At 37.8% G+C, this 26,946-nt stretch overlaps 1 protein-coding gene across 3 annotated transcripts in view; it reads left to right on the forward strand.

The window, feature by feature from the left end:
• The first annotated feature begins 1,803 nt into the window (after positions 1-1,803).
• LOC114252697 (uncharacterized) overlaps positions 1,804-26,946 on the forward strand; it is a 378,993-nt gene continuing 353,850 nt past the window's right edge. For 2 of the 3 annotated variants that reach the window (XM_089728467.1, XM_089728473.1), the window contains exon 1: positions 1,804-2,329. In XM_089728467.1, the coding sequence (XP_089584593.1) occupies positions 2,074-2,329 (256 nt within the window). In that variant the 5' untranslated portion in view covers positions 1,804-2,073. The remainder of the gene's footprint in view (positions 2,330-26,946) is intronic. The other variant, XM_089728469.1, reaches the window with a different exon arrangement.

The following is a 26,946-nucleotide window of genomic DNA, read 5'->3' on the forward strand; positions in this document are numbered from 1 at the left end:
GACGGTAACCACTCACCATCAGGTGGGCCGTATGCTTGTCTGCCTACAAGGGCAAAGGACATTTGAAATAAAACTAGACTAGAGAAATTCATTGCCTTGATAGACACTGCCGGCCTTCACTATTCTTTAAAAGCATTATCCTATATTTCTTGAACTTTAACAGTTAAAAGTTATGCTCCGGAACCCTCCGCATTAAAAATATTCGTAACTGGATTTTTATCTCGTTTCGCCCCCTAACATTAGTCTTGATGTAGAACAAGGGACACCCCAAAGCATCTTAATTGTAAGTCCAAATTCTAAACGCAATTTATACGCAATATACATGCAAATTCTATAGTTAATTCTCATTGTCAACTTGAATGGTGCCTCTAAACGTTACTCTGATTTATTAAGGACTTTATCTTTATTGTCTCTCGGTTTAAATTTTAATGGTACTAGTATGAACAGTAAATTGTATTACTCTATAACCATGGTCAGATGATTGGCCTAGTAGAGATTCTTATGCTTTAAATATCTAGTACGTAGACCAATATTTTGACCTTGCAATTTCCAGCAATCAGTGTGTAAGGTGTACATGTTATATACACGGTATTCATATATCATGTATGTATGTATGTATGATAGTTAGTGGGAAATGTTGATAATGATGATAACAAGGAAATATTTAGGTATCACTGACCTATTTGCGTTACGACATGCTGCACTTACTTATGGTTGGCCTGATGGCCTACCATAAGTAATCTGAAAGCAGCAAGTTTTCAACTACAATAATACTCTTGAAGATCACTTCAAGAGTATCATTGTAGTTGAAAATTTGGTATTGCGCTTAACGATAATCAAGAATATAATCTAGATTGAAGCGCCCCAATCTGCGAAGTGGAAGTAGCAATAGTAGCAGCAGTGGAGTAGGATCAAGTACTCTAAAAAGATTTTGGAATGCTTCAGCCCTAACTGAGCTTTTTAGGGTTAGATTTAATTGAAACAGCACTAGCTGTTAGGACATATTATGGATCCGCACGGGTATTTACCATCACCCTGCCTATTTTTGCGGTGACGCAGTAACACGTTTCGGCTTGAAGTGCGGGGCAACCGTTGTACTGTAAAAACTGAGACCTAAGAAATCATGTCTCGAGGTGGGTGGCGACATTTACGTCTTAGGCGTGTATGGGCTCCGGTAACAACTTAAAACCAGGTGAGCCGTGAGCTAATCCAACAATCTAAGTAATAAATAAAAAAAGTTGCAGTATTCATTGTGATCACTATTTTTATCCAGTTCTTTCGAATACTAGGGATTGGTTGAGTTGCGGCCATGATTTTGTGAGGTCTATGGGCTCTGATAATTACTTAACAATAGGTGTATGGTAGGGTGATTCAGCCGTATATGTAATAAAAATATCATGTTTAATTTTCTCTACACAGAAGATCTAATATCGAAGAACTGATTTTGATTTTAATAAATTTGTGTTTTCAAGTTATTTTAGCTGAAATTCTAGCACAACTTACAAGATTATGAATTAAATAAAAAATAAACAGCAAATTTAAAATACCAACAATTTAAAATCCAATGACAAATAACACCCAAACAGACGTAGTTCTGAAAAGATACGAACAAAATACATAATCCAAACAAACATAGGCCCACATCCTTATTAACCTAACTAAAAATCCGGCAACTGATCTTAAACCAATGCATCCGTATATTAACGCAACAATGTGCCACGTCCATCAAAGTTTGGAAGGGTACTACGACGGGTAATCGACGCAACTAGAAGGGCATTAACGCTGGACAAGCCACTTCCTTTTCCCGAGGGAGCCATCGGGGACCGTCAGTCAGGACTACTCATATCGCACGAGTTACCGGGCTAACACGCGTTTGTAATCCGAATTATCAAAAACCATTTTGATAATTGAATAATTGTCAAAATTCTCGTTGCCATAATCGCGACATATAACCACATTCGGCTTAATAAAACCCAAATTGTAGAAATCTCGATCGTGCATTGGGAAAATCTTCTATATTTTTGGTTTTTCCGATAATGGATTGGTGTTTGATTGGCTAAAATTAAACCAAACATGGCGAATCCAAAGAGACAGGAAGGTCGCGAGGAAAATGTGTTAAATAAAGTGGTTCTGTGGTGCTGTTGTGGGTTCTTCTTTGTTCTGTGTGGATACGGTTTGTATAGGCAGCACTGTTTGGAGCAGCGAGTGATAGCGCTTGAGGAGAAATTGAAAGATTTGGAGAGGACAGTTCAACAACCGATAGTGTCGAAAAAGGAGTCAGAGCTGTTGCGGAGGGAGAAGAGAGACGCCGAATGTAATTGTCCAGCAGGTTAGTAGATAGCATTTTTAAACCAAATTCGTGTATTTGTCAAATTTCAGGTACCTAGTAGATTTGCAATTCGTGTCTGATTGAAAAATAAAATAATACAAATACACCCAAAATACAAATAAAGCATTTAGCCATAAGGTCTCACAAGAATATTTTGCGCTTTAAAAATGTTACACCGCCGCGCTAAGTGCCTTAATTAATATTTAGTAATCATCTATTTGTGGAAAACCATAAAATGAAAAGCCAGGAGATTTCCTTATGTGTAAAAATTGAATTTAACCTGTCTTGCAAACATTTTCCTTTGTAAGCCTGAAAGCAGAATCTTTTTCTCTTCTGGATATAAATTTATTTAACAATCCAATAAAAAGAGGACCGTTTCATATTTAAGTCTCCTCTCCACAAAGCATCAACGGTGGCGCATCATCAGCCTAACAAAGAACCATTTCACAATATCCGGCGTTCAACTCAATTGGGGCACATTTTTGACATACCAAAATGATCCTTATGAGTTTAAGAATAAGGACGATATTATATTCAGGACTTAGATATATTCCGATGGTAGGGACAAATTTGTAATGTCTATTGTAGTGCCTATTATTCGTAATAGTCCAATAAGACATATTGAATGCGTTCTTTCAGTGCTACAAATCAAGCGTTTAATTTTTTTATTACCACAGATATTCGTATCGCTTCGCGGTAAAAAAAATTTAGGACAGTGGTCGTGATTTATACCAGTTCTTATATCTTACAGCCTCATTGCACAATTATTTCCACCCGAAGATCATATAAGGAGCGAAGACAGCGTTAAATTTCCTTCAACCCCAATTTAATCGCTTCAAAGAATCAATTTAGACGATTCACAGGTCACCCTCCACCAAGTTTGATGAATTCCCTTCAGAACAATGGTCTACGTGAAAGTTTTCTTTGAAAAAAGAATCGTGAATGCCTCCAACTAATTACTTGCAAGGAGAAGTGCCAAATAAAGGGTTGATTGTTCCAAGTTTTAGCTTCGGATTCCGTAGACTTATCCGTGAGGCCGTCTAGTGGATTTAAATGAGATAACTGATTTAAGACAGAATTACAGTTTGGGGAAAATACAATAGATAAGTCAGTACAGTTGATAGCTAAGAGCCGCAAAACCGTCAACAAAACGATGGTCTGACTTCTGTAAGGTATTAAGACAACAAAATTTATGGAAATATAAGAAGCGGTGCATGGAATGTAATTTGGTTTTATTTAAAACAATATGCTTTTGTTTTTTGTTATGTAATTAATATGTCCAGAGCTCATGGAGTAAAGGATGTTGTGGATTCATCATAAAAAGATGAACTCACAGAGTATGACTGCCTGTTCAAAACGATAATTAATTACAATCAAATTACATACTTTGAAATTTGAATATCATATTCGTTGGTTCCGCAAGGTTAGATCAGTTTCTTTCTGTTTTTCATCCTGAGGATTAGTTGTATTTTTTTCTAATTTTTTGGGACAAATTTGATTTTTTTCCCTCTTCATTTGTTTTCCATATTCTAAATAAAATTATGACTACTGTTAGCTTGATCAATGATTGTAGGTACCGTAGTACCGTCTCGTAATGATTCTCACGTTTGAGAATGTGGAGTTTTTCTTTCCCGGATATTTTATATTAATTACTTGTCCTTATTTAGGTACAACAACATCGGAAAACCGCCAATTATGTAAATCCGAGAATCTAAACAGAGACACTTTTTTTAACGATTGTGATCTTTGGAATCGGCTGTAAAGCTTAAGGTCATTGTTTATGTCAAATTTACATGCGGTTACGAAGTTGGCAAAGGTTCGGTTAGATTCCGGGCCTCAATAGATCGATTATTTCATTCCGAACTTTCAGTCATCTTAAAAAAAATCGTTACAATATATCTGAAGCATCTGTCTCTCTGGCATCACTCACCGCTCTTTCTAGGAAAGTCTTAGGATTAGTGAAGCAAAAAGTAATCGTTGAAATTAGGGGAGGCTTAGAAGTGAGTGGAATACCAACTGGATTCATGTGAATAAGCCGGAAATGTGACTGGGCAAATCTACCAAATTTTGGACACACTGTTATCATGTAATATGCTCTCGCTCCAAAATCGGTCTCTTTTGTTACTTCGCAGTATTCGCTATTTCTTATGCAACATATCCTCAGCCTACAGCCCGTGTGCTGATGGGAGGAGTACATTCAATATAACCGTTTCAATTTCGTTACAGAAGGTGTTACTGCTTAGTTTTCCTCTATAACAGTTTTGGGTTCAAATATCTATATATTAATACGTGAAGCAAAAACTTTGTATCCCTTTTTACGAAAATTGCGCGGACGGAGGAGTATGAAATTTTCCACCCGTATAGAGAATATAGAGAAGAAGTGCATAATGCTCATATTTTTTTAAAATAATGCATAAAAAAGACATTAAATCAATAAAGAAAACATTACACACACTACATACCATGTATTTGACGCACACACGCATCCATACTATTTATTGTCAAACTTTTGTTCTTGGCGTCTGTTGTCAAATTGAGATTAAATATTGTTTGTCTTTGTTAATATTTTATAGTGTCTTGGCTAAATTTGTGATTATAGAAATATAAAATACAATCATAATAGTGTACAAACTTACAATTACAATTAATTATAGTCGAATTTCGACTACTGCGGGACCTCTAGTTACTGTTATTTGACTTGTGTGAGACAATTCATTTAATAGCTTTCGTTCTCAAACAAATCTGTAATCGTTTAAGCTGCTTATTTGAAACACGCGACTTTTCCAACGATTTTTTTTTCAAACATTTGGAATGTTGGTTTTAAAATTGTCAATTGCGAATCCTTCTGTTATTCAATAAAAATAGAGACAAAATAGGGATTATTTTAACACTTGAAACTTCATAATCGCTTGATCACTCGGACAGACTGGACTTGACTGTGCTCCTGGCATTGCTGATGTCCAAGAGCGACGGTGACCATTCACCATCCGGTGGCTCGAATGCTATGTCTTCTATAAAATAATTAAGTTTTTTAATTATTTTGACAATTAAACATATTTATGGTAGTCTTTTTTTTATAGCTCTTGTAGGCAGACGAGCATACGGCCCACCTGATGGTGAGTGGTTACTGTCGCCCATGGACTTCAGCAATGCCAGGGGCAGAACCAAGCCGCTGCCTACCGTTAAAAGCCTAAGTCTATAGCTATTCCAAATTCGCACGGTCGGGCTAATAGCATAATATATTATGTCTAACATTGGACCATAACATATTATTATGTAATAAAATATGTAAATAGGCTGTTAATTTATACATTTTTAACTAACAACAAAGGTACATCTTAAATGAACATTCCTTAGAAATTATGTTTATTTTTTCGCTCTTTGTAGTTTGTAAATTACACCAAACTGGTTCCTTTTTGTTTGTGACTATCCAAACAACCTTCATTTAACCTTCAACAAACAATCTACAAAAAGGTCTTCTCATAATTTCTCGATTAGTATTCAAATTAGGATACTTTTAATGCGTAAAACAGTGCAATTAAATATGAACCGGAAAAATTATCCGGTTAATAAAATCAGAACAATGAGAGAACCGGATGAAAGAAGCTCTTTCGACCGGGTGAAATTCAAATGAGAATCCCGAAATATTAAACAAAATTCTTTAATATTTCGTATTTCTCTTCAAAGCGTTAATATTTCAAGTGTTAATTTACGAACTCTGTACTACCGTTACTGTAGCACCAATAATGTTTTTTTTTCTTTCATGAGAGCACGTGAACACCCTTGACCTTACATGTAAATCTGTGTGGGCTGACAATTACATCTTAAATTATACTTTAAATTCACACTGAGATGCCGAAAAACAGATTACCAATTAGTATGAAGCGGATTGTGAGTTCATTTAGAGCAATAAAAAATAGCATCGTGACGTCTAACAGCAAGAGAACGGTGAGCTTGCCTAGTAAAATAAATTTTATTGCACGTATTGACATGGTTATTGACCGTCAGTTGAACTCAACCCAAGAATAATAACATCTAATGATATGACGACGCTGATATATTTACGATTCCGACTAATGTACAGCGACAAATGAATCCCGAATGCTGAGACAGAAATATGTCTTTCACCCAAACAATATTGGGGTGAGTTCAACTTGTGTGAGTCACAGTTGAGTGAATATTTCATTTAAATTCATAAAATAGATTTCGATCTGCTGATATTTGAACCATACCACCACTGACTGATTTCGTTACGTCATAATGTACGCTTGGTGTTTCCTGAGCTTTGTGACATGTTTTTACCATCGCACCTTCATTTAACCACAGTGCGTTTCCAGAGATCTTGCCACGCACCATGCGGTTCTGGAATGAACACCCATGCTAGGTATTTCCCTAGCGCTATGACCTGTCCTTCTTCAAACGTGGCTTGCGAAAAGTACTTAACGGTAGACAGTGGCTTGGCTCTGCATTGCTGACGTCCATGGGCGACCACTCAATATCAAGTGGGCTGTGTGCTCGGGCAGACGCTATGGACAATAACAAGAAACAGGCAGACATAATTATTGAAAGCTAGCAGTTTAACTACAATCTATGTTTGATCCATATCAAAATAAGAATATAAATTAAAAGAAATAAGACTTGACCTAAAGGTCTTAGTTACCAGGTCACAAAATCCCTTAGAATCTATTTGGCCCATTGGATGTCAAATAATATATTATTTATCTGTAGGCGCCGTTACAACCATTCGGTCTCACCTTGTATGGTTTCTTCACTACAAATAGCCTCATTAGTAATTTCAGTACTCAAGTGATGCGTTGACACTTCTTACGTTGTTCGTGGATTCGCAAATACTTCTTCGATTCTTCATAATTTATTCCATTGACGAATAATAACGCAGCGACAAAAAAAAATCAAATCTTAATAATAGTTTTTTGTAACCTGTTACCACCTTTACTGGTGGTAGGACATCTTGTGAGTCCGCGCGGGTAGGTACTACCACCCTGCCTATTTCTGCCGTGAAGCAGTAATGCGTTTAAGGTGGGCTGTCAGCTCGTCCACCCATCTAAGCACAAAAAAAACCTTTCATAATTACAACAAAGTACTGCTTTTGAAAAGAGTATCTAGCTTCTGATCTCATTGTGACCGTTCTTATGAATCTGCCATTTGATGGTTAGGTTCATCATTCAAGCGGTCATGACATGAAATTCAAATAAATAGAATTTGAACATTTTTTTAAATCATTGAATTAGTCACAAGCAAAAGAAGCAAAGTTCACTGATAAAACATATTCGCACACTTCCGTGAAAAATCAAGTCAATTAAGAAAATAATTTCTTAAGGTAAATCAATAACAAAAAGCTCTCGTTCTATACGGACCTTATATAATGACCTTAGCGCGGTACTAAATATCTGTATCATCGATAACAAATTTTAACAAAAGCGCTGCGTTGTGTTCCGCCAGTGGACCAGCACCTTACCTTCCCAACTGGGTAACAACTGTCAAACGCAGAAACACGTATGTGAAAATATTACATTAAAAATCTTAACGCGAGCAACATTGAATCTTAACCATATTGAAATAAGAACCTTTTCTATCGCAAAACGAATTTACATTTCTCACTTAGAACGTGTCCCGCGGAATTTCTATATTTCATTCGAGGCAACATGCATTGGTTTTCTTTTAAAGAGAATTTTGTTTTTTATACGATTTTAGATTCTAAAGCGTAAGACAAAGAGGTGAAATTTCTGTGAAGTAATAAAGAAAATGAGTTCCACATATTTTTTTGAAAAATGAACAACAATTTGTAGAATTTTAAAACGTTTATAGCTTTAGATTTAAAATTCGAATCATAAATGTGCAATTTATACTTTCACTGCATAATAAAGTTTGTAGGTTAGATAACGATTATTTTTCATTTCTTTTGTGATTATTGTATGGTGAACTTGCCGATCTGTGGTTACGGGACTTCGTAGATATTGCAATATGTATACAGATTTAGAGCTTTCGATACGAGGTTAAAATCTCAATTGTATTATAACTATATAATAGCTAGAATGTTCTTCTGTGAAAACAATTCAAATAAATTGAAAGATGGGATAATCGTTATCAATTGGAACTTCGACCTCTTGTCTCAAGGTGCGTGCCAGTCACGTTTCTGTGCTCCACCGATCTTTTTTTTTTTCTACCTATGCTTATAGCCTTGAGAGGCTATTTCAGCTTCACACTAACGTTTGTAGGTGAGCTGACGGGGCTCAAACCGGAGAGTTGCTAACACTGACCCTAGCAAGAGCAGTGCTTCGCAGAATCTACCACCGGATCGGAAACGCGACCTACTGAGAAAATCCGGCGAGAAACTCAGTGGGCTGTGTCTATGGGTTAATTCGCTCGTCGAGCTCTCCGTGGCAAGCGACGGATTCAACGAGGACGGTGATCGGTGCTTGTGGTGCCTAAAAGCACCGTTAATGGATCAGGAGGATCCGTAATGACGTGCTTTGGGCGACGTAGACGGTTTACCGTTCGGTCTACAGGGTCGGGTATGTAGTTTCCAGTGGCCACGACAAGAGGGTTTTCACCGCTCAGTTAAATAAGTGTAGTATGAATTAATTTGGCAATTAATTTGAATTTGTAACTTTTCCTATGCAAGGGTCATACACAAAAAGGGTAAAAAAGTGTTATACAATGTATCATCTAAAAGAGCAAATTGGCGAATATTTGAAAGTATTTAAATCGTAAAGGTACTATATTACTACTCATTTTAATCGTATCTTGTAAAATATTACATTTCATAAATTCATTTTGATGGCGTTAAACATAAAAAAATCTCTTCCTGTGGACTGTTACAAGACGAAGGTATAATGTTTGAGCCATGTTTAAAAATAGTTAAAGTACCCTATATATTAAAATTATTTACTTGTAATACAAACAATATAATAAAGATGATAATATTGAGAATAAAAAAAATATATCGTTACTATCTGTATACAATAAATCCAATAAACTTATGGTTATATGAAATTGAGTCTTTTCTGTGGACGCGATAAAACGACATTCAATTTTAATTTATTCGACCGCATTAAGTTTATGTTTTTAACTGTTGGCATCACTAAATAGTGGCCATTCCGGCGTTTGATATTTTGTTGTTTCGATTCCAGTGCGAGTGAAAATATATTTTTTATTCCAAAACACACATAAACGTAAAATATCAAGTGTTCTTTCCTGTTCCAATTATATACATGTAAATATTATCTATAAAAATGTATATTTATTGTTTTTATATGAGCATTTAGTACAAGTAAATGAAAAGCATGTTGCTTAATTTCTAACCTCAAAGTTAATTTCTTTACGCAAGAGTTTTTATAATACATGTTTTCTGTGGCCATCTTTCCTGTGGTCCCGATGTCCATCGAAAAGACTATGTCCACAGAAAATGTGTAAGAAACATACCTTAGTAGGTCTAAGTAGAGAAAGTAGTTAGTAGAAAAATAGTTGAACCGAGGGCCTACTGCTTTTTTAAAGTTGGTTAGAAAGAGGTTTGATTTTGGCAACATTTGATATTCTAAGTTCAAACTTTTTAGTACATTTTATATTCGCAATAAAAAAAATTGTAAATCTAATCAATGTAAATAGAGGAAACGAAAACATTATTTTTATTTCTATTGCTTTCGTTCAGGGGGTTCAACCCTTGGGCCGTGGGTTGGTCCATATCTTGCTTCGTTTTAGTTCATGCTGATTCCGACGATTCTGATAGTTCTCTGGAAATATTTTGAAATAATCAGTCCTTAAATTTCATTACATTGCCTATTAAAATTCATTAGCTATCTAAAGAATTATATACGAGTAATATACCATGGCTGTAAAATTAGTAACCTTCGAAATTTTGTTTTGTTTCATAAGTCCACCGAAGGGATTTTCTTTTCTGTAGACATTATTATTTTATTTTCCAATTAATGTGATTATTTTGACATTTTATTTGCGTTTCGGTATTCGTTTATACCAGTGGCTACATATGTTTGATTATTTTGTCTTAATATATTTTAGCTTACGCTGCATCACAGCTTTTCATCTCTCTTGTAGACTAAATCGTCTTTTCTGTGGTCCGCAAAAATATAAAAATTGCGATTATGCAAAAAATAAGACATATTGATCTCGGTTACAGTGATTAAAAGATTGATAATCAATAGTTAAATAATAAATAGTTTGTTTCACACTGATTCTGAGATATTTTTTTTGCTGCACTTTTTTGTTCTCTATTTGTGTATGACCCGCAAATACTAACGCGTTCTCTTAGAACACTATCCTAGCAGTAATGTATAATCAGACAATATCCACATTTTACTCTCCTTTTGTTCGTATGCAAATATCCGAACTTGTAGAAAAGCAATCCAATTTTAAGCTAAGTCCACCGAGATATGAACGTAGCGCAGTTTTAAATTAGATGTTAGCGTTTTGAAAGGACTGTGAACTTTAAAACTTTGGGTGTAAAAGCGTGTTTTCTTTACTTTAGAGACAGAGGGTAGATAAGTAAATTGTTTGACAGTAAAACTAAGTTTGATTCGATTCTTTTTCCTTAAAGTTTTGTTGTGTTTTAGCCACGTAAAACATGAAGAAACCCAAGACCGTTTTGAATTTTATATAAGCTGCTCGTAGAAATATATGTTGAACATTTCAACAGATTATGTTCCGCATGTATATTGTAACCTTTTGTTATGAATATGAATCGGAGTAAGGAGCTATCTCCAGAGCAACTATGTTCATACTATGAAGAGATACTCAAACAAATGTGTAACGAAAGAGCACAGACCTCAACTAAGCACTGTAGTGACACTGAAAGAAATTATATATAGTATTTCCTTCGGCTTTCACGAGTCATAAAGAGAATTAAAAGGACTTGTCGCATCCACTAAAATCAAATGACATAAAAATGCGGATGCAATTTATAAATGTAGTTTTATTTAAGACGCTGATTTTGACACCTTAAACTTGAACATAAAAAATATTTAATTAAATTTCTACTCATTTTGACTTTTGAATGTCGCTACTATTCTGATCAATAAAAAAAAATCCTTTTACTGCTGGGAGGTAGGAGGTAGGATGTTTAGTAAGTAGGGCCTTTCTTTATCTTTGGGTCCGTGGTCCGCTCCCAACAACTCCGGATCGGCCAGACCCACATACCCCGCACGCTTCCCAGGCGCGAGGACCTCCTAGATGGTTCAGCCATTGCCCTTAAAAAAGGCATTTCGTGATTCCAAACTGTCCGGAGACTTAGAGCTTTTGCAACGAGTAATATTCACGTCTAATACCGTCTGCAACACAGAACAAGAACAAAAATTAGCACAATTATATGTTATACGTATATACGTTAGCGCTCTCGTGTGTTTTAATCGATTTGAAGAGGATGCCCTCAATTCATGCTCTAGTTTTTTATACTACATTATATTACGTATCACCTGCATCCAATCTCATTTTTTTGTAATGAAGGACGAGGACAACAGCTTTTAAGCGTGCGCCTGAATGCAAGTATTAAAATCTGTTCTTTCTATCTGCAAATCAACGCACTTTGGACTTTTAAGCTGACAACAGAAATAATTGAATATATTCAATGACCTACATTCCATATAATGGTGCATTTGAAAAGGAAATTGATAAATTAATTTTACAAAAGCTCTGAGCTTTGTCGAGACGGACCAAAGTTTCACATTTTGATCTTCAACTTCGAACAATATTCCTTCTCTGTTTATGTTATCACTCATGTGAAATTCATCATAAATATTAGGAAGGCTTCTTGTGACTAACTTTTAAAGAGGAAAATAAATGATTCCTTAGAAATGTTTTAATACACAGATTATAAAACAAAATATAATACATTCTTTCAACTTTCTATCTTCTCTCTCCCATTTTTATATGCTTGAATTGGAATCCGAATTTCAGAGTTCAAAGTTATCAGCTCATCAAGAAGTTTATTTAAATTAAATAACAAACCATCTTTTGCATAGACAATTCTTATAGTGTGCTCATAGGATTTTGGTAAAATTGGGTTACGATAGACAATATCTTCTCAGAAGTAGTGCGTGCGATAATCGGTGAGCTCGCATTGAGTGGTTCAAATAATTGAACCCTCTAGAATATAGCAGGCAGGTACAAAATCTATTCTGTAGGAGGCAACCTCCCCCCGGTGAAGGTTAGGGGGCGACCTGAGGGGTAGAGACTGCGGGGCGTGCTAACGGTGCTATAGCGCTTTGCATGGCAGCAGTTCCACGTAACTGTTGTGTAAGAGCAACAGGTTGGTGATGTATCGCGTTCCGACCTGGCAGGCTGGTTCTAGTCCAGCGAGGTTTTCCGGAACACCAGCGGCGCCACCTGGGGCGGCCTGTCAGATTGCCGTACCGAGACGGTTGACGTCGAGTCGTCGACTACCGCCTTGACGACCCGTCAGTCAGGCTTCCTAGGGGTGGCACCGTGAGTCTGGTTGTAGTGTTGACCGCGGAAACCCCCCCTACTTTGCCTGGGTTCTGACCCCGGGTTGGGATCTGACGTCGGGTGAGAGAGTGCAAGGGGAGTCGTTTGGTGGGTAGGACCCTAAAACATTCTTGAACCCGAGGTCTGCTCTCAACATGTGCATACCTCGCATGAGGTCCCTGTCCGAAAAAAAGGTACATAACTTATTCTAATTATGATATTCGAAATTAATGGTGTCTTGTGACCCGCACTGGTAGGTAGGTACTACCACCCCGTTTATTTCTGCCCTAAAGCGTTTCAGCTTAAAGGGTGGGACAGCTGCCATACTAAAAAACGGTGACTTAGAACTCATGTCGCAAGGTGGGAGGCGGCATTTACGTTACTGTTAATGTCTATGGGCTCTGGTGACCACTTTACACCTGATGGGTTTTGAGCTCGTCCTTTCAAGTAAGCCATAAAAAAATTACCTTAATACGTACTTGAATAAGGTTCTATGATGACGTAATACCTCCTATATTAAATTAAGAGATTTATAAATTTACGTATTTTTTATTTATTTAATGTTTGGAGGAGACTAGAGTGGATTATAAGACAGTGGTGGAATTCAAATTGTGATATCTAAAAGCTAAGGTAACCATCGGTCATTAGGTTGCTCTCGCGTTTATCTCGTCATGTAGAGCATCTAAATATTAAAAAAAAAAATATACCAGCATACGACCTTTTTCATTTCAGTTTATCAATTATTCCTCTAATAAATAAATAAACAAGCGTTTAGGGAATCAACTTATTCAGTAAAACCCGTGTCGAAGGGTCGACCGATGGGAGTGGTTCGGTGGTTCTTGTTAGAGTTATTATTGTTGCCAAATTTCCGAACGCTCTTCAGCTCCATCCGGATAACAAACGATTATACAGTATTGAATTGCAAATGCCCTACTTTGACGGTATAAAAGTGCTCTCAATTTAAATTGTTTACGTCGTACATTCGTCTCGGGTATATTTCGTATATTTCAAATATGTAACGTCACTGCTGTTATCATTTCGCACAGTCTTACAAAGCTTTATCTTTTTAAATCTATTTTCTATACTTAGTCTGGCCATAAATACTGTTACAATTAAAAATAAACAAAATATTACATTTGAATTTGGAATCTGTCATTTTTATATGATTGCTCATTGAGTTTTCTCATTTTGGCGCCAATACATTGTACAATATTTTGCGATATTAAAATGGAGTGGGGTGATAAAGAGAACTTATTGGATAATGCGTATTATGATTCTACATAGTGTGTTACAACCATCGTTGGGTCGCCATTCCTCTATAATTGGAACTTCAACTGGTGTTTGAAGTTCTGGTACATTGGTTAACAAAATTACGCCTCATCTGAGCGGTTACTGAAAGCCATAGACATTACAACGTGAATGCCGCCACCCATCATTCTTCAGTACACCATTTAGTCATCCTCTACGACAACCACGGGGAGAACAGGTTTAAGATTGTTTCAACAAATGCCAAAAGAAATGCAATGTGAGTAGTCTGTGCAGTCCTAATGCCTCCAGCTATTGCTAAACTATAAAAAATAATGTTCAATCTTATTACAACTTTTATCGCTATCATGCTATCATAGCTACAAATAATAATATCAATGAATTTTCACACTTATATTCTGCTACATATAAACGCAAATACTTTAAAAGCTATCGGAACGTCCATTCCACACTAATCCGTACAAAAAGTCATTAACTTGTAAAACAATCATTTAGTGAACGTACATTACCAAGTTCAAACGACACCGTGCCGGTTGCGGATAGAGCAATTAAAAAGTTGCCGTGTAGCTTTAGAATCGCACGACAGTCGCTTGGAGTTAAAATCCCAAATGTCGGGCTGGGTCCGCGGGAACGATTATGCTTGGTCTTTTTAATTGTTGTTTAGTGGAAAACAGTCAGTTAAGTTTGTTTTGAGCCAAAGTAACTTAATTTTGTTGTCTTGTATACATCACACAAAGTGTCTATTTCATATGCTTCAGGGCTGGAAGGCCATTAATTATTTGAATAATTTCAGTCTTCTTAGAAGAAAAGTCAATTCTGAAAAATCTTCATATTCTTCTTTATCTCATAATAATATTTCTCGTTTCAGTGCTCGTAAACCAACGCATTCACGCATTCACGTTACCCATTGAAGGTGTCATTTGTACGGAAAGAAAGAAATAAATTAATACCGCGCAGATAACATCGTTACGAAGGTCGTAATTACTCGAGAGGCATACAATACCGGTGTCTAATAATAACATAAATAGTTTCGTATTTTTGTCATTTCTTTATACGAACACATTTCTTAAAGAAATCTATCTTTCTCTCAGTATACCTTTCTTCATGAAAATGGCAGTATATGACCATGTGTTTATGTACTTAGAAAATAGTACATTTTCTGGATATTATAATATACCAAAGCTATCGACATGGCACAGCGGATAGTAAGCTGAAGTGGCAATGGGCTGGCCATGTTAGCCGGAGAACCGATAACCGTCGAAGTAAACGGGTTCTTGAGTGGAGACAGCGTATTGACAAATGTAGTGCAGGGCGCCTTCAAGCTCGGTGGAATGATGATCTATGCAGGGTAGATTGCAAAGCTGGATGAGAGAAGCCGAGGATTGTGGTCAGTGGCGTGCAATTGGAGAGGCCAGCATTGGACTGTTATAGACTGATGATGACGATGATGATACCAGCCGAGTGTTATGTATTAGGACTGTCAATACCGATTGATCCTAGTTTACAAGAACACACACATAAAACATCCGAATGAACTACTGAGAGATTTCTACGCTGTACCACAAAACCTATTTTCTACTACTTAACATTGCCATCACGGTCGCAGCACGTGTCGGCGGTCGATATACCGCAACCCTTTAGGAATTTTTATGCCAACCCTACGGGCTTATGTCCAGTTTAAAAGCTCTTTATAAACAAATTGAGTTTTTATTGCTATTGCTTCTTTTAACTTGACTTTTCAAGTGTTTCTTTACGATTTCGGTTTCTTAGATTTTCAAATATATTTTTTTGGTAAAAACGACCCGATGAGTTTAAGGATCATTAGAAGTTATGCAATTATCAGAGTCAATTGATTACAGTCTATTCCAATCCATATAGAAATCAATACGCTTATTCTTGAGTCAGAAGGTGGATTTTTTTTCATAAAGAGAATTATGCGGCTTAAATCGGATCAGCAGCTGTAAAATAATGAAATAGAGGCACTCAGATTATGTTTAAGGAGTCTGGTAACCACTTAATGCGAGACGGATCATGATTTCTTCAGTTGATCTACGTAATAAAGCAGTCAGGAGACCCATCTTCTTCTAGGCTTTATCCCATATTATGTGAGATCGATGCAGCAGTCCTTTTACCATGCTGCATAGCATGATTTGGCATGAGTTTTATGATCGGCCGCCTGTTCAAGTAGGGACTTGGGAATATTATCGTGTGGCACTAGTCCAGGTAAGCTTAAAGTAATCTAACAGCAAGCTGCTCTGTAGCTTTATTAGGATTACGATAAAGAATGACATGAGTCATAAGTCGAGTGGGCCAGACGGCATCCCCGCAGTGGTTTTGAAAACGTGCGCCCCTGAGCTGACACCTGCGCTAACGCGTTTGTATCGCCTCTCTTATTGCACTAACAGGGTTCCGTCTTCATGGAAGACCGCCCACGTCCACCCTATCCCCAAGAAGGGTGACCGGTCGGACCCATCGAGCTACAGGCCTATCGCGATAACTTCCTTGCTTTCGAAGGTGATGGAGCGAATAATAAATACACAACTCCTGAAGTATCTTGAGGATCGCCAGCTGATCAGTGACCGACAGTACGGTTTCCGTCACGGTCGCTCAGCTGGTGATCTTCTTGTATACCTTACTCACAGGTGGGCTGAAGCCTTGGAGAGCAAGGGCGAGGCTCTTGCTGTGAGCCTTGATATCGCGAAGGCCTTCGACAGGGTCTGGCATAGGGCACTTCTATCGAAGCTACCATCTTACGGAATCCCAGAGGGTCTCTGCAAGTGGATCGCTAGCTTTTTGGATGGGCGGAGCATCACGGTCGTTGTAGACGGTGACTGTTCTGATACCATGACCATTAACGCTGGCGTTCCACAGGGTTCGGTGCTCTCCCCCACGCTTTTCATCCTGTATATCAATGACATGCTGTCTATTGATGGCATGCATTGCTATGCGGATGACAGCACGGGGGATGCGCGATATATCGGCCATCAGAGTCTTTCTCGGAGCGCGGTGCAAGAGAGACGATCAAAACTTGTGTCTGAAGTGGAGAACTCTCTGGGGCGAGTCTCCGAATGGGGTGAATTGAACTTGGTTCAATTCAACCCGATAAAGACACAAGTCTGCGCGTTCACTGCGAAGAAGGACCCCTTTGTCATGGCGCCGCAATTCCAAGGAGTATCCCTGCAACCTTCCGAGAGTATCGGGATACTTGGGGTCGACATTTCGAGCGATGTCCAGTTTCGGAGTCATTTGGAAGGCAAAGCCAAGTTGGCGTCCAAAATGCTGGGAGTCCTCAACAGAGCGAAGCGGTACTTCACGCCTGGACAAAGACTTTTGCTTTATAAAGCACAAATCCGGCCTCGCATGGAGTACTGCTCCCATCTCTGGGCCGGGGCTCCCAAATACCAGCTTCTTCCATTTGACTCCATACAGAGGAGGGCCGTTCGGATTGTCGATAATCCCATTCTCTCGGATCGTTTGGAGCCTCTGGGTCTGCGGAGGGACTTCGGTTCCCTCTGTATTTTATACCGTATGTTCCATGGGGAGTGCTCTGAGGAATTGTTCGAGATGATACCAGCATCTCGTTTTTACCATCGCACCGCCCGCCACCGGAGTAGAGTTCATCCATACTACCTGGAGCCGCTGCGGTCATCCACAGTGCGTTTCCAGAGATCTTTTTTGCCACGTACCATCCGGCTATGGAATGAGCTCCCCTCCACGGTGTTTCCCGAGCGCTATGACATGTCCTTCTTCAAACGAGGCTTGTGGAGAGTATTAAGCGGTAGGCAGTGGCTTGGCTCTGCCCCTTGCATTGCTGAAGTCCATGGGCGACGGTAACCACTCACCATCAGGTGGGCCGTATGCCCGTCTGCCTACAAAGGCAATAAAAAAAAAAAAAAAAAAACATGATTAAACAAAATTAATTCGTATTTTGGAGATATATAATCTGAACCGAAATTTTAACTTATAATTTTCCTACGAGCATCTAATATCAGACAACTTGTCATGGATGACACAGTCACTGGTACAGCGCTGTCGTACCGCCCAAATCGTGTCGGCTTGAACCTGAGACCCCGTGCGGGTGGTCTCCCTAACGAAGGGTGGACTTGACATACGCACTATTGACAGTGGATTATAAATGAAGCTGATAGTAAGATAAAATTATGACCCAAAGAAAGAATGCTGAGGAATATTATATCCAAAACGTTTTCAAGAACGACTTCTGTGATGAAGGTATAATACATTTCATTAAATCAAACCCGTATAATTATTGTACACATTAGCGTAATCACTCTTTATAGTCCATTTTAAAAGCTGCATACCCAGGGAATATCACTACTGATTTCTCAATCTAGTTAAGTTTGAAAAGTACGATAGCTGGTCTAGTATCCGGATACCCAGGTTGAGACCGATTAAATGTTTGTTGCGGATATCGACAAAAGGAAGATCTTTCACCAGCAAAATTTCTCAGCATACCAACAATCTAAATGTTATTGTTGGGAACTTGTGTGTGTGCCAAACTATGTTTAAAATGTCGTTACCATGATTAACGCGTTTGACAAAAATCTTCTGTTTTATGATACTTACCGCCACTTATTTTGTAGCGATATTGATAGTATAATATTTAAGACCGACGTCTGTTATCTCACCTTAACCAAGTACACGGTCAAATAAATATAAACCGTTTTAGATATTATCAGTATTCAAGTATACCCAAGGAAAAACATATCACCGAAATACTGTTGAGCAGACAGTCAATCAGAAAGATGAAGTATTAATCCATGCCTTTTGATGATTATTCAAATACTCGATTATTGTGTCTCTTAAATTTATTAACCACTATGAAAATCCTTATAACGATGCACTTAAAACATTTCAAAATTCATAAACATAATTACACTCACCATGAACCTTGAGCCTACGTCATTCAGAGCCCTATTCAGCAAATATTTCCTTCCATAGATGTAAAATCCTGAGCGCTATTAATCTTGGGAGCGCTATGCGTCAACCGGGGAGGGCTCGAGTATGAAGTAATATCGAGGCGGCTGATAAAGGCTACGATTGGGAGATTGTGTCTAAAGGGTGTGTAGTTGACGATAATGCTGTAGTCTAAGAGGTGACAAGTGATTTAGGTATAAATTGTAGACTTTTGAAAGTAATTCTCATAGTTGTTGCGCTTTTTATGGATGTAAATTGTGTAAGTTTTTAACAAATTCTATAGACGATTTTAGGTGAATTCCACCACCAAATCGAGCATGGCTGCTTCGTAGCGGAAACAAATAGAATAATACTGCCTACCCGTGTCCACTCACGATATGCCCCAACTCCAGTACGTATGCTTAGATGCCGACGAGTAGAGGATAGAGATACGCCCAGTCTAAATGACTTTGATCTATTCATACATAAGTATACAACCTTTAATTATTCAAGTGAGCTCTTCAATAAGAAGCACTTTAGTGTGGGTCAATCGAAACCACATCTTTACATTCATTTTGTGGCTACAAAGCTTTTAAAACTTTTGGTGTTTTCTGGCTAGAAAACACCAAAAGTTTTAAAAGCTCACTTAAAACCAATTAATATTAGTATTTTTTCAATGTTATGTGTGGGTGAGCTCACGCCCTACCTGATGCTAAGTGGTTATCGGAACCCAAAGACATCTTAAGCTTAAATGCCGCCACCCACCTCGAGACACGAGTAGTAACGTCTCAGTTTTAACAGTACAACGGCTACCCCACCCTTCGAACCGAAGCACGTTACTGCTTCACGACTGTCACAGACCGGATGTTGGTACTTATCCGGGCAGGCTCACAAGTCGCCCTACCACCAGTATGGAAGTAGTAGAAGTCACATTATATTCCAAAACTTATAGATGATATAAACGTAAATTTCTTGTATTTACATAATTGATGTATTTATGAAATATTTAAATTGTTTGATGTAAGAACTGGTGCTATAGTTAGACACGATTTCTTGCCTACGGTACTCTTAAGCTAAGCTAGCATATTTTCTTAATAAGTGCTGACAATTTAAGAACCACTATAATATCAAATTCCTATGATACTGTTTTTTAAAAGTTATTTAGCTCCTACACTCCCCGCGTTTCTTTCAACCAAGTTTACTCTGAAACAAGGAGTTACGGAGCGGACGCAATATCCCGATGCTTCGTTCAACGCTCGGCCCATTTGCTTCTTATTTTCTTAACTTACATCCCCTTCTTTGTATCTTTTCTATAGTGCATCGGGGAAACTCGAGCGATAAATATTTTTGAAACTACCCTATTTTCGTGCCAAGACTCAGTTGAATGGTTTTCTTTGTGAGAATATGCACTTTAGTTGTTTTCGTATTCATAATATTTCACATATAATCAATAGAATTACTACATATCGTTGCTTTAATAATGAAACATCAAAGAATATTTGATTAACGGCATTTTTAAAATGTAAAGTATCGAAATGTAGACAAACACCCAAATATTTATATTAATTACCTAATAAGTGCCGACTAGTTCGCGAAGTTAAGCGGACAGTGGACTCTATAACCTCTATGGTAGAATGTATGTACATATATAGTTAACAACCTTCATTGATTCGCGAAACAAGTTTGATTCCCGCCAGTGCAGTCTTGCATCGTTCCCGAGTACCGCTCCTAAAGAACTACATTTGTAACAACTTACTATGCAAAGGAGTTTTAGTTTTATGACAAAATAAACGACACCTTACACAATCTGTGGATAGTATTCACCCTAGATAGGATAACGATTATCTTTAATTTATTAGTGCGGGGGGGTGTCGAGATCACATCTTACAGGATATTAAATGGTTATTGAGGTCCATAGGCTAGATCGTTAAGGTTGCCGACTACTTTGATCTGAATCCTGTCCATTTCTTCCACTAAACGACCTTGCGTTCTAGTTTTATTCGATTCCATTATTTGATTCGGCTTCATGTCTGAAGCTGTGCATCTGTATCCTGACTGTAGCGCTTATGAGCTTCGGTAAATTGATGAGCCGTGATCTTGTATGTCCTTCTCTGCCAATACAATCAAAAACCTTTCCTAAACATCCAAACAATTTCAGTAAATAAACCCCTATACGTCACAACGAAAACAAAACAGTTATAATTCAAGCATAAAATAAGAGCGGAACTTTTTGTATTTTTTTTTTTTTTGTTATACCGCGCCAAAATAACCCCAGGGTTACTGGGAGGACCAAGGGCCCACGATATATGGCCCAATAACGGCCGGTCATAAACGTCGGATGTGCCTGCACGCCCGGGAGGCAGCAGCTAAATTGCCTCCGAAGGGGAATCCTGATTTTATGGACAGCCAATAATCAGGATTTTTTCTCTGGTATACTTAACAACCCTGATAGGAATATGACGGGCACTCCCCGCGGACTATTCATTGGAATCGAACCGCCTAAGGCTGTCCTTTGATGGCTTTGATCGAGTAAGATCTATCATGCTAGTTCACTAACCTAAAGTACAACTATAACACAAAAGGCAGTAGATTTGACAAAAGCGCTCACACTCACGGCACCCCTGGTGTTTAGTGGTTGTTGAAGTCCATATTATAGATTTATTTATTTATTGTGTAGATGGGTGGACGAGCTCACAGCCCACCTGTTGTTAAGTGGCTACCGGAGACCATAGACATCTACAACGTAAATACCGCTACCCACCTTAAGATATGAGTTCTAAGGTCTCAGTATAGTTACAACGGCTACCCCACCTTTCAAACCGAAACACATTACTGCTTCACGACTGAAATAGGCAGGGTGGTGGTACCTACTCGTGCGAACTTACAAGAGGTCCTAACCCCAGTAATTAGAAAGATATTAAAAAGAAAATTCAATTTACTGATTAATCTAACCACTGACTGATTATATTGATTACTAGTGACCCGCACTCGCTTCGCTTCGGAAACATTAAATTTTATTATAGATAGTTGAGTCCCGCGATGCTACCCGCGGTTATTGTCGTACCGCGGGAGACGCCGCGCGGCGAAGCTAGTCTAAAAAAAAGTTGCCTAAGTTACTCCTTATCCCATCAGCTACCTGTCAGTGAAAGCTCTGTCAAAATCGGTCCAGCCGTTCCAGAGATTAGCCGGAACAAACAGACAGACAGACAGACAGACAAAAATTGTAAAAAATGCTATTTTGGTGTATGTACCGTATATATATTCATATGCATGTAGTAAAAAGCGGTTATTTCAATATCACAAACAGACACTCCAATTTTATTTATATGTATAGATTACAAAGCAACTTCCCAAAAACCCATGAAAATAAAAATACTAATGATAAGAATTTATACCATGCACCCCACGCTTTTTTTACAGTAAAATAATTTTTTTCTTACACTATTTTTAATTCAAATTTATTAAAATTTATTTTCTATTTTTTAGTTGGATTTTCTATAAAGCGTATTTTGTTAGTTTTTTAAACCATTATTTAATTCAATAATGTGTAACACTGATCTATCATCAGCTCCGCAGCAGGGACAGAGGTCGCGCGGTGCGTGACCGTACGTGTTAGCTCCGCAGTTGTACTATTCGCGTTGTATCGATTCATTACATCCCAATATCGAACACGTGCGAAACCATTCCAACGCGCACAGACTGTGTACATTCATATTACGAACTCCTCGTTTGACCCCGAACGCAAACTTATTTCATATCAAAAAGGAACTATCGTAACTAATATCGTGAGCTGTAGCAGCACGTAAACGTTTAAGATGTCATTCCGAGCTCCACGACAAACCGCACTGCTTAGCGGCAGACTGTGACAGTCACTATGGTTTGTATCAATTTGTATGAAATCAGATAAAACCATGCTCGAAATAGTTTTCACTGTTATTAATTCTTACCCGTATTGTCGATAGTGGAGCTATTCTGAGAAATATGTCGTCGGGCTCGGAATTAAACTCTAAATATTGGGAATAAGCTTGCTTGAGATTGTGACTTTGGTTTCGTTGCAAGTTATATTTGTAATGCCTTCGAAAGCGTACGGCTCACTTGATGATAAGTGGTCCCCATCACTCGTGGACGCGATCAATGCCAGGGTAATAATCTAACCGCTGCCTTATGCTGAAGCTTTAAAATTTGTTTGGAGGAAGATATTATATGGCACTTAGAAAAAGAAAACGAAAAGCTTATTCCCGTACCAGATTAGCGGTAAAAAATATTTTTGGAAACGCAAGTTGGACCTTCTAGGAATTCTACTGGTTCTAGGTAGTAGTAGGGGCTAATTCTGCTTCTGAAAGATGTACCAATGATTTACTTAACTTAAATCACTTATTGTTTATAATCAAGGGTTTGTTACGACAAAAACGGTTACTTAGAAGCTCCAATTGAAACGTGATTCGATTAAAACTAGATTTAACAAGTAAGAAATTGTAAGTATAATTTTTTTTTTTTTGTTGCTTAGTTGAGCGGGCGACCTCACAGCCCACCTGGTGTTAAGTGGTTACTGGAGCCCATAGACATCTACAACGTAAATGCGCCGCCCAACTTGAGATATGTATAAGTTCTAAGGTTTCAAGTATAGTTACAACAGCTGCCCCACCCTTCAAACCGAAACGCATTACTGCTTCACGGCAGAAATAGGCAGGGTGGTGGTACCTACCCGTATAATAATATATGAATGTACACATTGCGGAAGTGCAAGCGTGGAAATCAGTGCGGTGAGTAATTCACGTCGCTATCTTGTGATATTGGGCTGGAGACAAATTGTCGCAACACATGTCGGAGGGCGCGGGAGTTTCACACTATTTATGTTCGGGACACTGATAGATGCTCAAACTCAAACATTGTTATGAAGATTCCGTTTCTTTTTTTTAAGTGCTTAAGCTCCGTTACTGAATAATAATAATAATATAATTCTTTATTTTAAACCACATGTACAGATTAAGCATATAACACAAATAATAAACGGTGACATAAATTGGCGGCCTTATCGCTGAAAGCGATCTCTTCCAAGCAACCTTGCAGGAAGAAGAATAAGCAAACTAGCATGGATGGTGCTATAATAAATTTACATACACACATGTGAAAAATAAATACAATATTAAATAGACTTGCATACGATTAAATACAAATAAATACTAAAATATGCAATACTAAAATAAATACTAAAAGTGAAATGAAAAATAATAAGGGTAATAATAATAATAATTGTAGAGATGTTTACGTCTATGTAATTGCGTTCTAGTGCGTTCATATAATTATTGATTGTTATACGAATAAAGCATATGCTTACTGACACGGGTGAAGCAGTGGAACTACCAGCGAAACTGATAAAACCACGCTATACAAGTCGTCGTGGCCCAAAGGATAAGACGTCCGGTGCATTCGTATCTAGCGATGCACTGGTGTTCGAATCCCGCCGGCAGATACCAATTTTTCTAATGAAATACGTGTTCGCGATTGACTTCCAAGGTGAAGGAATAACATCGTGTAATAAAAATCAAACCCGCAAAATTATAATTTGCATAATTACTGGTAGGACATTTTGTGAGTCCGCACGGGTAGGTGCCACCACCCTGCCTATTTCTACCGTGAAGCAGTAATGTGTTTCGGTTTGAAGCATCCATCTAAGCAATAAAAAAAATATATTATCAATTAGCATCTAAACCCAATCTGTATAGTACATACAAAAGGCAGAATTTTGCAGAAAAAAATATCACGTAAGGTATTTGATACCTTCTCGACGACGCACGACGCCACAGATGCATTTTATGGTGCAAACGAGAAAGCAATCTGTTAGAGCAGCTTCATAAATGATGACAAATGGAATAGGCAGCTCTTAGAGTCACCAACACTTAGAAATGTTAGTGATCTCATAAGCTTCAGAGCGATTACCGGTTCTTATTCATATTGACAATATCAGCCACGTCGCTACCATTATTGCGCAGTTTGCACTCGTTCAGAGAAATCTATTATTGTATTGCTATAACATTTAAAGCAGATGTTAACCTAGTGTTAAGGGATTACTAACACCTCTCACGGCTTAAAGGTTGAGGGCTATTTTTGATAATGTTATGGTATCAGCTGTGACGAAGAAATACTATAACATAAAAAGATTCCTTAGAACTTACTATGGAAAAAAAAAAGACAAGCTTATCAATTATTATTTTTGCTAATGAATTTTATGGAATGTTTTACCTTTTAAGCAGGATACTTTTGTCATTTCTTCAGCTCGTTGCTTTGATTGATTATACATTTAAAATAACAAATACTTTTTCAATTGAATTATTAATCTTACCTGTTACTAATAAGATTTATATTACCTTTAAACCAAACCATCATAGAATAACGGCTATCTTAACAACTAGTGGGGACGATTCATGAAAATGTTATATACTACTGCAGTTGTACTTAGATATTACTGCTGTGTGTGAATGTTTATCAGTTAAGTGTTTGTAATACTCACAGGAATCGAAAATCTGTTTTTTTCTCGTAATTTTTTGTGATGTACACGAGAAAGCAAAGTAATCTACATTCTCTGATGTTTTTTTTTTTGCATAAAATCTTATGGTAAAGCTGTCACAAATGACAAATACATAGCTTAAAACTACAATCCAATCTAATTTACAATGCACGAATAAAACATCAAAACAAGTCAAGTGATGTAAAAACCCTTACGTGAAATCATAAAAAGCTTTCTTCATAAGAAAGTTGGCGTTAACCCGACGATGTGGCATCAGGTGCAGTTTATAGCCGAGACGCGACTGTCATTTTTTCAGCCTTCATAAATATGCCGAGGAGCCAGCCCACTGGGACCTAGAATTCTTAAAAGTTTTAGAGGAAAATTTCTGGCTGCACGGAGATGGTCTTAAATTAGAAGGAATGAATTTTTACTAGTCGTAGAACCTCTTGTGAGTCCGCACGAGTAGGTACCACCACCCTGCCCATTTCTGCCGCGAAGCAGTAACACGTTTTGGTTTGAAGGGTGGGGTAGCCGTTGTAACTATACTGAGACCTTAGAACTTATATCTCAAGGTGGGTGGCTAATTTACGTTGTAGATATCTATGGGCTCCAGTAACCACTTAACATTGGGTGGACTGTGAGCTCGTCCACCCACCTAAGTTGTTTCTTTTACTTTTGTTTAAATATCGGACGTTTTATTTGTGATATTCACAAAATTTTGTAATTTATTATGCTAATGAAATTAAGGAATAAATTTTTAAGAATATTTGATGTGTCGTAATTGATGTAGATTTTTTGTTTAGATATTACTCGAGTGCTCACTCAATGTATTGATCTAAGTAATTTACACAAAATAAAATATGTAAACATGTTACTATGAGAGTGATTGCACTTAGGAACTGTGTTTATTTTTATTTTAATAATATAGATCACATTGAAACTGTAGACCACGCAGTAACAAAGCTACGTAACAAACTCTTAGTCAGTGGACTCTTGAGCATCAAAAAATTCAACAAAAAGCCTCGTCTTGTTGGCAGAGAGCAGCTTCATCAAACAAATCCAAAGTTCAGATCGCGATTCCAACTTTGCCGACACCTAATATAAGCAAAGTTCTTTGCACGTATCGCATCGGTACACTGGTACTAACTCAGTTGATGTCAGTTTGATTGATTTCCAAATTGAATTTCCTCGAATATTTAAATGAATTGTGCCTTGCCGTGGTTTGGACGCATGTTGTAGGCATTATGCGTCACTAAGCATCTCGTTATGATCAGCCCACAGACGTCCACCGTTTTGGCACGACAAGGTTCGCCTTCGCCACAATTACCGGTTCTGTGGAACCCGCGTCCAGTGGATTACCACGACCTTTCTTCTTCTATATCGTTCCTTCACTACTGAGGATCGCGACCACATGCGACGTACTTCTAATGTGCTCGATCATGGGTGGCATGGACTGCATGGTACAGACTACCAC

The sequence above is a fragment of the Bombyx mandarina genome, chromosome 06, assembly GCF_030267445.1.
Source record: "Bombyx mandarina strain Sakado chromosome 06, ASM3026744v2".
Classification (NCBI taxonomy): Eukaryota; Metazoa; Arthropoda; class Insecta; order Lepidoptera; family Bombycidae; genus Bombyx; species Bombyx mandarina.